Below are 16,769 nucleotides of genomic sequence, written 5' to 3' on the forward strand. Positions count from 1 at the left end.
TAATTTCTCTTTAGGTCCGCATTTTATTTTGTTTTTTGTAACTGCTTATTCTACTCGCAATATTGCACCTAATCGTGTCCTTTTCCTTTTCATCCTCGATCATTTGTACGCCTTGTTCCATATCGGCAATCAAATGTATTGGCGAGAAAGATTTCTTTGATACTGGTAACACAAACTTGTTCCCCAGTGATAATAGCCAGCGGCACTCTTTTGGTATATTAATGCCCGTTTGGTTGATGAACCAATCCTCGTTCGAAAGTAATCCAAATTTCTCAAAGTTTCTCTCTATATGTGTTTGAATTTTAGAGTTAACTTGCTTGTCTGTAATATTTTTAAAGTCTCTTAAATGTTGTTTGTGGTTTTCTGTAATTAGGCGGAAGTCTTTTTTATCAAGTCTCTTCCGTAGGTCGTCGCAGATGTGGCCAATAGTTTTGAGTAACATTTTTATTCTTATGTTTGTTTCTTTTATTTCCACGTTTAAAATCCTTGATAGAAACTCCGTTTAAATTTTCTGTGCTTCTTTCTTAGTTTTTTCCAATATGAATCCCTGTATTAATTTATTTCTTTTACCTTTTAAGTGAGTCGGCGTAATTCCATAGTTGTTGTAGTTTAGGAGGAATTTGAGTCTTTGCTGTTGCTTTGCGAGCCCTTTGGTATTTTTGTTGTGTTGCTTTATTATGAGGCAGGTTTCTTCATTGTATTTGTATCGTATTTGTTGGAAAAACATTTGTAACTCGCTTATATGACATGCCATTTTTTAAACTAATACGTCATTATTTTGGTCTTGGAAATCTGCATATTTGCTGTCAATGTCCTTCGAGCTATGAAGTCGTTTTCACGGATAAGGTCACTTAATAGGGTTTACCCCCCTTAAAGTATACTTTTTGTTTTACCAGACGAATTGACTTACGGAAATGGTTCAACAGCAAACATGTCATAAATTTGAAAATACTTTCGTCTGGTAAAACAAAAAAACTTTGGGTTTGTCGCAGAACAAACAATCTGAGAAAAAAGAAAACAGGCAGTGTAATTTAAAAAATGCCGTTACAGGCACGTTTTTCTATAAAGAGAATAGACAGAAAGAAGAGAAGAGAAGGGAATGCATTGTAATTTAAAAAAATGCCGTTACAGGCACGTTTTTCTATAAAGAGAATAGACAGAGAGAAGAGAAGAGAATAGAAGAGAAGAGACGAGAAGAGAAGAGAAGAGAAGAGAAGAGAAGAGAAAAGAAGAGAAGAGGAGAGAAGAAAATAAAACAGAAGAGATAAGAGAATAGAAGAGAAGAGAAAAGAAGAGAAGAGAAGATAAGAGAAGGGAAGAGAAAAGGAGAGGAGAGAAGGGTATGGAAGAGAATACAAGGGAAGAGAAGAGATGATAACAGAAGAGGAGGCGCTTTTTTCAATAAATTAATGTATATTTAAAAAAATTAAAAATTGTGTGTTTTTAAAAAAAAGAAAATTTAAAAAAAGAAATTTTTTATTGCAAATTTTCGACTGCGGCGCTTTTTTCAACAAATTGTATATATTTAATGCAAAAAAAAACAGAAAATCTGGATTATAAAATTCAACACCAGCTACGTTTTCTACATTATTTAGCCCAGAACACCTTTCTGCATTGCTGTGTGTGCACAAAAAAAACCATGCAAGGTTTAACAACCAAAAAAAAATTTCGCTTAGATTTTTTGTAACATCTTTTGATAGAAACAAAAGTGAGAAATTTCGCTTTCACATTCTTAAAGCGGAGGATTAAACGCGAATTTTCATACCCTCACCGATAATTAATAATAAAAAGGGTTACCTAAATTCATTATAATTTGTAACTGTTTTTTGCTAATATCTCTTGACGGAAATAAAAATCTTAATTTCCGCTTCCGGATTATTAACACGAAAACGCGTCTTTTGATACCACACTCGAAAATTTTGGCCCAAAATTAGGTGAGGCACCGCCATCTAGTATGTTATCCAAAACAACAATTTCGGCTATATTGCGAAGGTACAAAACAATATTTCTTTGTATTTTTCCGAAACCCTCTCAACATAAGCTTCAAATTTAGGGGCGGACTTCAACAACTTTTTTTTTTTTGCGACCCGGTCTATTGTGTTCCTCCATAACTTAAATCGTAGTTTTAAAACCTAAAACTTGCTGTTATTAAGGACGCTAAAGTTTTTCATGTATAGCGAAGCTTTTTCCACAATCGCATTTTGTGAATATATGTATATGTGTGCTCATCACTGATCTAAAACATATCAATTAAATTATTAAAAATGCTTTAGTCTCGACAAGTAACAGTTTGGAAGGAGATGGTGGCAGTGGAGATGCAGGAGCTGGAACAGGTACAGCAACTCCAAAAACACCAGCTTCTGTTGGGAGCGACTCTAGTAATAAAGGCGAAAAACCATATGGACGTGGTCGTTTGTTGTGCTTAGATGGTGGCGGTATCCGTGGTCTAGTGCTCGTACAAATGCTACTCGAAATAGAAAAATTAGCTCAAACACCAATTGTACACATGTTTGATTGGTTTGCTGGTACTAGCACCGGTGGCGTTTTGGCACTTGGACTCGGTTGTGGTAAAACATTGCGTCAAATAATGGGTCTATATTTAAACATGAAAGAACAATGTTTTGTCGGTTCACGTCCATATCCAAGCGAATTATTCGAAAATATTTTAAAATATAATTTAGGCGAATATACAGTAATGACCGACATTAAACATCCGAAAGTTATGATAACTGCTGTTATGGCTGATAGAAAGCCGGTAGATTTGCACCTTTTTAGAAATTATCATAATGCCAGTGATATTCTTGGAATTGTAACACCTATAAGTAAGTGGCATTCATGTTGAAAATTTGTTATTTTAAATTATACATATCTATATTCTTTGTTTAATTATTATATTAGATAATCGTCGTGTGCCACCGCCTCCACCGGAAGAGCAACTTGTTTGGCGTGCAGCTCGAGCTACTGGTGCTGCACCATCGTATTTCCGGTTCGTAGATTTTCGCTTTTGCATCAATATTGCATTTAATGAAATAAACCAGTAATATTTCACTCAATTAAATGTATATTTTTTAAAGTCTAGAATATTAATGTTTATGTTCTATTTTCGAATGCTAACCATGATATTTATCGTATCACTAGTTCGTGAGTTGAACCAAATTTCTTATCAGATTAAACAGCTAATTTTGCTTCATTCTTTTGTTAAGTTGTTTTGGTGACCTTTATTGGTTCATCTTTGAGTTAAGCTGGCTCAAGGACATGCATAATTAAAAAACAAGAAGTTCTTGTAAAAATCGATAATCGAAATATATAATTACACCTGACCTCGAGCCAGCTTAACTCAAAGGCTCATTCTTTTATGTTTCTTCTTACTTTCGCATACATAATTATAGAGTAAATCTTTAAGCGTAATTATACATTTTTTCTCCTTAAATTGTTGTAGTGCTTTCGGCCGTTTTCTCGATGGTGGACTGATCGCCAACAATCCAACTTTGGACGCTCTGACAGAAATACATGAATACAATATGGCCTTGCGTAGTGTTGATCGCGAAAAAGAAGCAGTACCGGTAAATTAAAAATGTTCATAATTAATTTGTTAAAATTTAGAAGAAAACCAAAAGTACCTAGAAATGTAGAGAACTTAAATAGTGTAACGAATTTACTGCAATTCCTCTTATTTGCAACCTTCTAACACTGATACTTCACAACCAATAGCTTGCTTAAATGAAACTGATTGTCGTGCCTCTACTGTTGCGGCTTTTTATACTTTGTGATTTCTCGTTTGCATCCTTCTAAGCTCTTCCAGAATTTACTTAGTTACTGCTATATAATTATAACTACAGATGCACATGTATAGCTCTCATATGCACTTGTATTTGTGACACTTCCACAATTATAATTACATACTTTTGGCAGCATCTTAGATAAGATATCTGCATATGTGCGTTGCTTCTCCGCTGCGTGTACGTACATACATATGTGTAGACATAATGATTGAATTATTGATGTGCATACAAGTCACTGCTTAGCATCGGCTTAGAGATGATGGTATCCCTTAGTGCTGCTAATATTCGTTACAATAGTATGCACACAGTCATTTTACAGGCCTCTAACCATTGCTCTGCAACCCTACGCGTTCACCTGATAACGCGAATTTTTTATAGTTCAGCCAGTGTTTTTGTTCTCCTCGTTTCGGATTTTGAAAGTGCTCTGCATTATTTTTGTCTTGAAGTTTGTCTCAATGCTTGGATTGGCTAGTCCCGCCCTTGCGAAAAAATTAAATTTCAAGACTATCTATTTTATGAAAAAGCTATTGTTATCGGCTCAAGGAATTAATATAAAACCTGTAACAGTACTCATTAATACTGAGATTCATCTCTTCAAAAAAATAAAAAATTTTAAAGGCATATTTCCAGAGTAGCCAGCGTAGGCAGTAGTGCGGTTTTCTTTCCTCGCTATGCTTCCCATATAAGGTCTTAATAGTATTTTACAACTGAAATAAGTGTTATGTTTCAGTGTTGTAGGAAATTATTTCATAAATTGTGCAGATTTTTAAAAGAAACTTGGGAGGATATGTTAATTATTGTTCTTTTTACAGGTATCAATTGTGGTGTCATTGGGAACTGGTCTGATCCCAGTTACTGCACTCAAAGACATTGATGTATTCCGACCCGAAAGCATATGGGATACTGCCAAATTAGCTTATGGTATTTCAACACTCGGTTAGTGCAAAACACATTCCTGCTCCATATATAAACAACAGACTATTAAACTTCTCCATTCTTAAATCATTTAGGTAATTTGCTTGTTGATCAAGCTACAGCCTCCAATGGACGCGTTGTTGATCGTGCACGCGCTTGGTGCAGCAACATTGGTGTACCATATTTCAGGTAATATACATATACACATCCAAATTGTAGCATATATAGTGTTGTTATTTTTTGAAAAAAGGCTCAAAAGTTTCGTTTGTACATACAAAGTAAAATGTTAAAATAAGAGCTCTTAAGTCGGTTTCATCGTTCAATCACTCATCACTATTCAGATAAACAGTGATATTTAATAATTTGGGAAAAATGTAAACAACGTGACATCAGGACAGACAAGGCGAAAGTTTCGATTATACCTTGTAAATCTCTTCAAAGCCTTTTTCCCATTCTTATCTTGTTCAATGCTGAAATAACATTTAATTCATTAATTAATTGCTTAACAATGTTAATTTATGATTTTTTATGCTAATGGGTACATTTAAGCATAGTTTTTTAAAAATACTGTCAACTGCAAGACAGTTATAATTTGATGCAACTTATAATCGCAACGCGACAAAAATTTCCTCGAACTTAACTACATGATCAGTAGATCTGTTGCAATTTTAAGGTTAAGAAAAGTTTTTTTTTTGGATTTACGCAACATACGTTGGGGGTGATTGCTTTCGACTAAACGATAATGCCATATCAAAATGTATATGAAATGATATTGGTTTTTAATAGGCACCACGCCAATTTTTAAATCTCATTTCGAGAATTTTCTTTTATCTAATTATGTGTTGTATCAATATGTTGCTTGTTGCCACGTTTTTTCACTATCCCGTTATATTCCGTTATGTATATAACCACAAAACAGTATGGTTTTTAATTTGCACCACGCCAGTTCTTAAATCTCAATATTCCTCCGTTATACACAAAAGTTTCGTTATTCACAGTAGCTCCGTTCAATGATACTCAAACTCCGTTATTTCTCATAAAAAAAGTTAATTCTTTGGTTCTTTATTGGCTACACGGCAGGCACAAAGTCAAAAGCAATTAGGTTTTTAATTGGCACCACGCCAGTCAGAAAGTCCGCGATAATTCGGTTTTTTAATCAGTAATATATATTTCAAAAACATTTGTGACTTCATGTTGGGAGGACGGAAGCTATCCTTAAGACAGGTCCAAGGACGCTCTGCCCATCCCAACGTCACACGTTCACGATTCACGAAGGAATGTTTCGAAAACTTAAAAAATCTTTGCGCTCTAGTTCACCTTGTCAAATTTTTGTGAGATTTTTTTACTATGTAAAGCTTCTTTCAATAACGAAACAACAAAATGTAAAGAAAAATAATATAGTCAAAATGGGAAATAAGCAGTTAAATCTTACCGTCATTGCCGTTTTCAAAGTACTTAAGTGTTAATCTTAGTTTAAACGTCCAAATTGGCAGAGTAAAACTAGGTTTAATTCTATAAAAAACTGTTGCTTGTAGCATCAATCATTTATACTATTGTTTGCAAAAGTCAAAGTATGGCCATTTTACATGACAGAATGTTAAAAACCCGATTTTAAGGCAATTTTTTACTAGAGGAATGATTTTCAGTATTATTATTCACTTAAGGAATAATTTGAAATTTTGTTATTACAAAAGAGGAATGCTCTCAATTTTTTTTATTCCACGTGAGGATTGCAAAAAGGAATATTAGTCCGGAATAACAAAGTGTTATTTCGTGAATGGGAATGTATGGATTGCATTCCACGGTGATTGTATTCCTTAACAACTCTGGCCAAGGAGGAGAGAACAACTAGATTTCGATAAAAAAAAGGAAAGTCCTAAGAGGACTTTCAGGGCGGCACCGTTTTCAAAGCATCAAATGATTTTCTGCCCCTTTTACAGCTATTCACAAAAGAGAGTAAAGAGACCAAAGAAATCTAACATATGGGCGGCTATGAAATCCATTTTTTCCAAAAGATTTTCATAAATCCATAAGAACAATGTCTTTTTATTGTAATTTTTGCCAAATATAACTGCCAAGCATTTTGCAAATAGTTATGCTGGCTGGCAACGGCACAAAAAATGCTGCTGGTAACCATAGCGGTGGTTGTGTGCGTATCGGGTGATTGTCGCTTGCCCGGCCACCACACAAGCAGAAAGCATCAAGCGCCATTTGTATTGAAAATTCGTAGCGTGTGGACGTAAACATGACATTGTCATCGGATGACGATTTTTTATTGCTTGTAAATTTTGCGAATTTTCATAAAAATGTTTGAACTTTTTTCTTAGAATTTTTTCGAGTATACAGTTTTGTAGCTTATTCAATTTTAATATAATAAGATGCTAATCTTAAGCCCCTAAGAAAGTTACCTGAGTTTTGGCATTTTTTTTCCACCGAAAAAACCGCAACGTAAAATCTTTTTCTTCCGCGAACTTGCTCATTTCATGTGCTCACAAAATTTACACACTAATGCTTGTCAATCACGTTGGCCACGATCAAATAGACCAGCTGTCAAGCGAAAAAATCTAAAAATTTAGATTTTCATCAACGAGAAGCCGACAACAAGTACGTGTGAGCACGACTACCGTCGATCGCGCCGATTGCTATGATAACCACCCGTTGCTATGGTTACCAGCAGCATTTTTTGTGCCGTTACGAGCCAGCAATACGTGCTTCTGATAAGCATATCTGGGTTAAGCAAACGACAAAATAACTGTTTTATTGCGTATTGAACCAAATCAGTTGAATTAAAAAAAAATCATTGCGAGTTTTTTCTAATTTTTAATTATTTTGAGGAATTTTTGTTCGGTTAATTGTTTCTTTAACAAAAAACGCTAATTTGTACAAATTTGTGTTAAAATACATGAATATCCTACCATAATACCGCCAGAAAATGCTTTGCTGAAAGTAAAAAGCAACTCCAGTAGATTTGTATTATCGCGCAGCTTTATTTTATGCTCCCCGGTTGCTGCTTCTGTGGCATCAATTCAATATTTTTTTTCTCCATCACGATATTAAATGCAATGCTGTGTTTTGTTCATATTTTATTTCTCAATTTTAAACAAATTTGCCACAGTAATTAAACTTTTCAATTGATTTAGCAACAATATAAATGTGCAACAAATGTCATTTGACAGCCGATCTCGAAATTTCGAAAATCCTATGTCCCAATTATTGTTCTCCCTAGAAGAAGAAATTTGGAGGAAATTTTCCGCGGTAATAAAAAAGGCGCGAGAACAAATTTCCGAGAAAATATCGTTAGATTAATTCACACAGTTCATGACCAATAAACTTAAAATTTTACAGGAGAAGCAAAAAACATAATTTTTTCGCATTCACTATATGCAAAACTTGCTGTTTAAAACTATTTATTGGTTCTAACACTTTCAAATTGTTTCCTGGGTGGGGTGTAATTTAATATATGTATCATACCAAAATATCCGAAAAACTTAGTTTCAAAAAATCTGTTACAGCCTTTGTGAGTTAAGCCAATTTAGAGTTGGGCATAATTGGCTACAAAACGGGTTGTACCGAATAGCGCAGACACGCACCTCTATTGGTCATTATGTATAACCTATAGCTGCTGAATCCGTTGCTATGAATAGTGGACACACACTTTTCAGTCATAAAAGTGAAGAATAGTGTAGAGATAAAATAGGTTAAACTCTTACCTATCCAGAATCAACCCCGACATACAAAATGTATGTCCTGCTTGCAATGTGTCCGCACATCTTACCAACCATCTCTTCAGTGTGGAACCAACGTCTCTTAACACCCCTCTCACTATGGTCCACCCCTGTTAAAACTGCAAGTTTCCTTGGACTCCCGTTAGAGGATATTGATGACAATTTGTTATCGGTCGCGCCTATTGGATGGGGCGAAGCACTGCTATAGCAACAACAGAAACACATCTCAGTTGTCACTTAGTGAAATGCATATTGAAATTTATCATTAATAAATATTTGCGCAACAATTTCATAAGTGTAGATAAAGTTATGCACTTAGCAGTCCATATAAAGTTTAAGTGCATATGTATATGCAAGTAAAAAAAACACAGCTAATATGTTTATTAAAGACTAATACTGTTTTCACACAGAAACTTAATGATCTCATTTCACCTGCTAATGAAAGGATGAGACAGACAATCATGGCGGAACGATACAAGGTGTGAGCATCGTGACATACCTACAAACAAAAAAAATTCCATGTACTTGTAAATTCGATGGACAAATGTCAAAATCGTACTGCGCCGGTAGTTGATGTATCAAATCAAATAAAAAAGGTTATAATCAGCTGTTCGATGCGGCCACCTTGTATCGTTCCGCCATGCAGACAATGACATTTACTTTGACAAATGACATTTTTAAGCACTGAACACACCAAAAACTAAGAAGGGGAAACGGAAGCGGAACGCTGCCAACAGAGTTGCATTGTGCTTTTGACTTCATTAGGCATTCGATTAGCTACTAATGAAATAATAATAGATTCGAATTTTGTAGGGAAGATTGAGCTCAATAAGCGTCTTAATGTAGAAAATTGCCTTTATTATTCAATAAGCCGTCTGTGTGAAAATAGTATTAGGCCCATAATCATAGTCGAAATAAAATAGTTTTATTGGTTTAAACATGGTTCTAAATTAAATATCATTTTAAGTCTGATATAGTCCACTTAAACACTATTTTATCTCTAAAAAAGTATTTTAAATTATGTTTTAAGTTGGTGGTCTGCTGTCAAAAGTTGCGAGAAATTAAACAATTTGCTATTTAAACGCGATGAACTTAAATGGAAATGAAAAAAGGCTTCCTCGACAAGCAAATATACGTCAGGAGCTAATTTATTATAGCTAGAATGCGTATTAATATGTTTCTGACGAAAATTACACAATTTTAAAATGTGCGATGGTTACTTGGCTCCACATATGCGAAATCTTTAATTAAGACTATTCCGCATTCAAAGATATTTGTGAGTTTTGATATTTTAGTACCTTTTGAGGAAAAAGTAGCATCCTATACTGATTTTGGGATTAAATTTAGAAATAAATACTCAATTATTTACCACAGGCGTCGATTTTTAATACATGTCAAAAAATTTCAGGGAGGTGTCAAATAACGCGTTTTAATTTCGGAAGCAATAACCCGCCGCAAAGTAATACTCGTACTCTGTCAAGATATTTTTGCAAAAAAAAAGTTCAAGACTTTCATGTGGTTGATGGAATTTTAGTGATATTGGTGTACACACGAAAAAATTAACTAAAAAGTCGTTTTGCGCTGATACAATTTTCACCAGTTTCGTAGCCGTTTGTGGGTAATTACTCGGTTTTTTGTGAATATCTATTAATAAAAGAACAATTTCTTATTTCTGACTTCTCATTATTGAATTACATTACAGAATTCTTGAATTCAATTCTACTGGCATTTACTTTTGTGTCTTCTATTCCCCTTTACATTTGCCAATTCCTCTTAAAAGAAAGCGTGAAATAAAACACGGAATACAACAAGAATTAGCAAAAAAATTTTTAAGAACTGCTTGGAACGGGCGCTGCTGAACTACTTCGCTCCTTTATCACCCTCTTCGTCTATGTCATGATCGAGTTGAGTTCAATGATTTTCTAATGTAAAATGGACTTACACTTTGCAGGTCCATGTACAATGGCTCAACATTCTAGGTCACTTCTTTCCTATGGAAAACTATACCAAACTCCCTTTATTTATGTTGACTTTGCGAAGACAAACCTAAATTTGGTTTATCCTGATTATCATTGAATGTCCTGCATACTTATTAGTATCGAGGTTAGAGATATCCCTATTCGGTTTCGGGTATATTAAATTAAACTGCTTCAACGGTTAGAACCACCTAACAAGGTTTTCATCACTTTGGCCCTCACATCTGTCTTAATGCAAACAACTTTTCTTCACAACATTCTTACAAACGATATAAACTATTCAACATGAATACCAGTGTATGAGTGGATAGTTGTTGCTTCCTTTGCTTTAAGGAGCCCAAATCCGCTTTAACTACCTATTCGTTTATGTTGCGAGATTTAAGTAATTATTTAAGAACGAAATTAAGTAAATTTTCTTTAAATAAGTATGTTCATGTTCAATTAAAAGATTGTGCATTCAATTTTAAATTGAGGACTGATAAAAAACAGCGATTTTTTACAAAACGTTTGCTAATAACTTTTAAATAGAATTGAATGATAATTGTCCGCCACCGGATTATTATCAAAACGCGTTTTCAGGTACTCCTTTTGGCAATTTTTGTGCTATTGTAAGAGTTTGTGTCAAGTAAAAAATTATCATTTTTTATACATGGATTCAAGTAACCACGTTTGTAAGGAACAGTGTGAACTTTTAAAATTTCTAAAAAATTTCTTCATAGCGCCAATCAATACCTTTTTTCATGCGGATACCCTGTCCATGCTTATTTTAGCTGAAAACTGTGTTTAATATATCTACGACAGACCAAAATTTTAAATCCCATTTTTAATTTAGGCAAGATTTTAACTAAAGAGTATTTTAGTCAGCGACTATGATTACGGGCCTTAAATTTTAGTATATCAATTTTAGCACCAAAACTATACTTTTGAGCCTTTTGGGATTTAAAGTGATGTAAAATGCTTAAGTGTAATTATGCAAATTTTAGTTGAAGTACCAGTATTAATTAAATATTTTTGTATTTCTTATCAGATTCAATCCACAGCTATACGAAGATATTGCCATGGATGAAAAGGATGATCAAAAGTTAATAAATATGTTATGGCATGTCAAAGCTTATATGCACAAAAATCGTAATAAAATAATAGAAGTGATAAATCTTTTAAAATAGCCTGTAAGAGTGGTTTAGATCGCTCTAAATAATCTCATACAAATGAATACTTTATTGTGCTAACCCTATTCGTCCGGAAATTTTTATAACTACTGTAATATCGAACGTTTTAACTTTTGGGTTTTTATGTTTATGAATAGTCATTTTATTAAAATGTATTAACAATCTCAAAACACACAAAAAGTAGGTTAAACATATATCACTTGTTACGGTGTGAATTCACAAATAACTAAATTTTTGGCATCGAATATGATCATGAATATAGACATGAATATAGACAATTGAACGATCGATAGTGAAAAGGGAGATTTGCATTAAAAATGAACATATCGCTCATTTACTTCAATAGTGTCATAACTCAAAAAACATGATTTTTGAGTTAATAACATATAAACGTACCCAATATTATGATCTATGTTGTATAAAAAAATCTTTGTGATCATTTAAAAATTTACCACGTGCTATAAAAATGAAAATATGCGCTTATATACGCAACACATAGCAGTTGAAATATTTGATTGGCTCTCCTGGAAAATTGTGTTTTTTGAATTATGACACTATTGAAGTAAATGAGCGATATGAGAAACTTAAAAACATATCCATAAAAAGGGATATACAAAAAAGTTCAGAAATAATGAGAAAACATATATAAAAACTATAGCTGGTGTCCATTTTCACTGAACTTTTTTTATATTTTCTTTTTACGGTTATGTTTATCGGTTGCTCTTTTATTCACTCTAAATAAAAATATATTTTTTTTTTTGCCGGCCATTCAATTGGAAGCCTAAAATTTATCCAATTTATATTTAAACGTATGTGCTAATAAATTATACATAGCTCGAGAACTTTTTATTCAACAATCACCCTTAAGACGAGTGTCGATTTTTTAGGCTGCACTTTAAAGTTGTCTTGAAACATTTATAGCCAATCGCCCAAGCGCCTCTCCTTAAACTTATTATAATTAATTTTAAGTAGCGAATTGGATCCTGGTATCATTAGCTCCGTATCCAATGAGTGTTCGCTTTTATGCTATGTACAAACACACACCAAATTGGCAATTTATACCATTTGGGCAATTTATTACGCCATTTATCATATAATAAATTGCCAATTTAAAAAACAATTGCGTAATAAATTGTTTCAAAGTGCAAATGCAACCTTGTAAAGTGTTTTTATTTAGTAGATTTAAACGTCAGTTACGCATGGCTCAACTATATGGTTGGCTCATCTCATCAGCTGATTTTATTTTTTTTCATTTCACTGGAGTGGGGATTGTCAATAGTAGATGGAAAACTCAAAATGAAACTAAAACATTGAACACATTTTCTTACAGCACACAAAAATTTCAAATTTTTATGTTTTCATTCCATTCCATTCGCCTAATATCAACACGCACATTTTGACAGTATGAACAAAGGTATGTTGTTGCTGTAGAGATGAGCAAACCAGCTATCAAATTACTATTGTGTAAGTTAAATTGAGTTGTATGAACACCACTCAATTTAAATCGAAATAGCCTTAGTTTATTTTTCTGTTTTAACACAGTATTAACTGTTGAAATTTCAAAACTTCCACACTGCCGTCCATAGAAAAAAGGCAGTAATGTATAAAAAGTGAAATCGGAGAAAATTGAATTTTTATTTGGTAAATTTAAGATTTTTCAAGTAAACATCAACATTTAAACCTTTTTTTATATTTCATTGTAGATTTTTAATAATTTTTTCTTTAGTCAATGAGTAAACTGTAATTGCAGAAATAAAGGAAGTAAAGTTTACTTACTGCTGTAAAGTTTACTTACTGCCTTTTGCTATGGACGGCAGTATAATCACTAGTTAAAGCTGCAGACATTGGAGCTTTATCGGTAACCGTATCGGTAACTTTATAACAGCTGATTCGACCAACCTTATGGGAATCAATGCAATCGATTATTGGTGCCGCTAAGGTCGTCACCGTATCGTAGCCAACCAATTGGTTTTTGGTTTTCCGTCGTAACGATAAACAGCTGATTACGTTAGCGATACGACTACAGCGATACGACAAACGGCACCAATGACTCCGCTTTAAAAAGAAATAACTCAAAGTTTGTTTCAATACAAAATGTCTCATATAAATATATGTAATTTATCTGTTTAGTTAAGCAAATGGAATGTTATAGACTGCATGTTGTACAAAATAGAACCAAAAAATTGTATCTTCAGACATAAAAACATCTCCTCTACACCTTTTCCAGTTTAAGTTCAGAAATTTACAATTCAAGTTCAGAAAATTGCAATTCAAGTTCAGAAAATTACAATTCAAGTTCAGAATTTCCAATTTAAATTCAGAAATGTACAATTCAAGTTCAGAAATTTACAATTCAAGTTCAGATTTTCCAACTCAAGTTCAGAAAATTGCAATTCAAGTTCAGAAATTCCAATTTAAATTCAGAAAACTACATTCAAGTTAAGAAAATTACATTTAAAGTTCAGAAAATTACAATTCAAGTTCAGAACATTACAAATTACAGTTCGAATTCAGAAATTTATAAGTAGGGTGTTAATTTTCAAAGGTTATTTTAATTAATTAATTTTATACTTTAATGTTTCTTGCGGAAGTGTTGATGCTTCGTTGACCATGTTGCCAAAATGGTGGTTGAATTGTAGTTTTCTTCAAGGTGTGTACATCCCGAACCTTGAAATCAAATGGAGGATAATTCTATCCAACAAGTGCATGATGACGCTACGGCCAAGAAGGTACTTCAGTCGAAACAGCAGTTGGGAAGCAGTGGAAGAGAGAGACCTCCACAGAGTTGCGAAGGTGGAGGAAGACTTGACCTCTCATGGTGCTCCCAATTGCCGTCAGTTACCGCGAAACAGGGAAAGCTGGCATGCTTTGTTACGAAACTGCAAAAATCCCGATTCCCAATTCATGATGAATGATGATGATGGCGGATAAGTTGAGATATATTGACATATGGCGCCAAGATCTATGCAGACAGTACCTATACGTTACTTGCGGGAGTGTGGACGCTCCGTTGATTGTTTAAGTGGTCATATCTTCGTCGTCACTGCTGTCATACTCAGTGCAGATCAATGGTTGTGACGCTAAGAATATAGCTGGGTGGCATTGCAATTGCTTCTTATGAACGAGAGTTTTTTCTTCGCTAACTCGCAAAATTGATTTAAACGAGTTAAGATGTACAATGCTTCCTTAACACATAGATAAAATCTTACATACATTTATTTCCATTGGATGAAAAAAAAAATACCCGACAAATTTTCTGAACTTGAATTGAAAATGCTGAACTTGAATTGTAATTTTCTGAACTTGAAATGCAATATTCTGAATTTAAATTGAAATTTTCTGAACTTGAATTGGAAATTTCTGAAATTTAAATTGAAAATTTTGAACTTGAATTGTAATTTTCTGAACTTAAACTGGAAAAGGTGCAGCTCTATTTCTATGTAAATTGAAAATACTAAATACTTATGTATGGAGCATTTACTTTTAAGCTGCATACAACGCTTAATGAGCAGATTTGGAACTACCGAGAAGGCGAAATTTGCGGGAAATGACTAAAAACCCCGTCACATAAGCAGTTTTTCATAAACATAGGTGCGTTTAACACAATCTTATGCAAGATGAGTATTTTTATGGAGAACGATCGAGCGACACTGACATGAAAAAGTAGCCAACTTCCAACTGTTGTTGCAAGCTAAACATAAGATGAAGAATGCGACATTTGCTTTGGCTAAGGGTGCTTTCACAATTTGCAAGTGAAATTATATTTCCCACTCGTTGGTACTTTTCTAACATTTTTCACAGTTAAAATCTTCAATTTAACAAATGAATTGGACACAAAATATGTAAGCAAGTATTTTTCTTGTATAGTAAAAATATTTATAACAGTGCTTTGCGAAATTTTGTATGTGAATGGACAAGGCGAACTAAACTTCAATTGCTAAGTCTGAAGTTCTTTTATATTTACAAACCCAACATCTTGCGTGATTGTGGCGATGTTACTGGCATGCAAAAGCTTGCGTTGAAAAAATTGATTATGGCTCGGCTCTAAATAAATGAAAAATTTAAAACTTGGTACAAAGGTTTACGGAAAACTTAAAATGGTTATTTGATAGTTAGATGCGCCAGATACTTGTCGTTTTAGAACTGAATTATATATAAAAAAGTTATTTTAAGGTTGAACTTATTTTGTGATTTATCTTGTAAACATATTTCGGCATTCACAGGGTCTTCTATGCACCATATGTGGTACTCGTATGCTTTAATCAAATTTTATATTGAAAACCATAGAAAATTCAAATTTTAAAATATTGCCCAATTATATTTTTAATAGCAAAAAGTCTTGCGCATTAATTTTATGAATTTTCAAATGCCTATTCGAGTGGTTTACAGTGTAACTCTTTATAATAATTATTTTTTAAAGAAACCAAAAAACTGGTGATTATAAAAAATAAATTCCAAATTGTGCTTATCAAACGAAAGCACACATTCTGTTTATACACAAATATACACATGTATGGACGAACGTTAGGAATGAACAAGAAAAAATTTAATAAGTATTTAGTTTGAATTATTTTTAGTATGATTATTTTATATTTGTATTGTATTATACCATCCAAAAAAATATTCATGTATGTTTATTAATAGTAAATATTTACCACTTCTGAAAATAAAATCTTATAAAACTTCAAACGAGCAATTCTTGTATATTCGTATATTTGTATGTTTGTATAGCCGAACGATCTTGGGAACGGCTCAACCGATTTAAATGAAATTTGGCACAGAGATAATGTATCGCCTTCTAAGACTTTCTACCTAGGTGTCGCCACTCAGAATGTTTCACAAGGTTGCCATCTATTCGAAATTAGAAAAAAAATTGCATGAGGTATGCCGATATGGGTATCAAACGAAAGGTACTTCACTCCGCATTACAATAGGGTCATTTTGAGTAGGGTAGCAATTTAGGGTTGCCACCTATTCGAAATTAAAAAAATTTCATGAGATATGCCGATATGGGTATCAAACGAAAGGTATTTCACTCCGCATTACAATAGGGACATTTTTATGTGGGGTAGCACTTTAGGGTTGCCACCTATTCGAAATTAAAAAAAAATTGCACGAGATATGCCGATATGGGTATTAAACTAAAGATATTTCACTCCGCATTAGAATAGGGACATTTTTGAGTAGGGTTGCCATTTAGGA

At 33.3% G+C, this 16,769-nt stretch overlaps 1 protein-coding gene across 2 annotated transcripts in view; it reads left to right on the forward strand.

The window, feature by feature from the left end:
• iPLA2-VIA (calcium-independent phospholipase A2 VIA) overlaps positions 1–16,256 on the forward strand; it is a 62,997-nt gene extending 46,741 nt beyond the window's left edge. The window contains exons 9-14 of one of the 2 annotated variants that reach the window (XM_067788558.1): positions 2,274–2,822; positions 2,899–2,986; positions 3,440–3,563; positions 4,595–4,718; positions 4,793–4,886; positions 11,426–16,256. In XM_067788558.1, the coding sequence (XP_067644659.1) occupies positions 2,274–2,822; positions 2,899–2,986; positions 3,440–3,563; positions 4,595–4,718; positions 4,793–4,886; positions 11,426–11,564 (1,118 nt within the window). In that variant the 3' untranslated portion in view covers positions 11,565–16,256. Of the gene's footprint in view, positions 1–2,273; positions 2,823–2,898; positions 2,987–3,439; positions 3,564–4,594; positions 4,719–4,792; positions 4,887–9,830; positions 10,005–11,425 lie in introns of those variants that run through there. The other variant, XM_067788559.1, reaches the window with a different exon arrangement.
• The last annotated feature ends 513 nt before the right edge of the window (positions 16,257–16,769 follow it).

This window comes from Eurosta solidaginis, chromosome 5, assembly GCF_040869045.1.
Source record: "Eurosta solidaginis isolate ZX-2024a chromosome 5, ASM4086904v1, whole genome shotgun sequence".
Classification (NCBI taxonomy): Eukaryota; Metazoa; Arthropoda; class Insecta; order Diptera; family Tephritidae; genus Eurosta; species Eurosta solidaginis.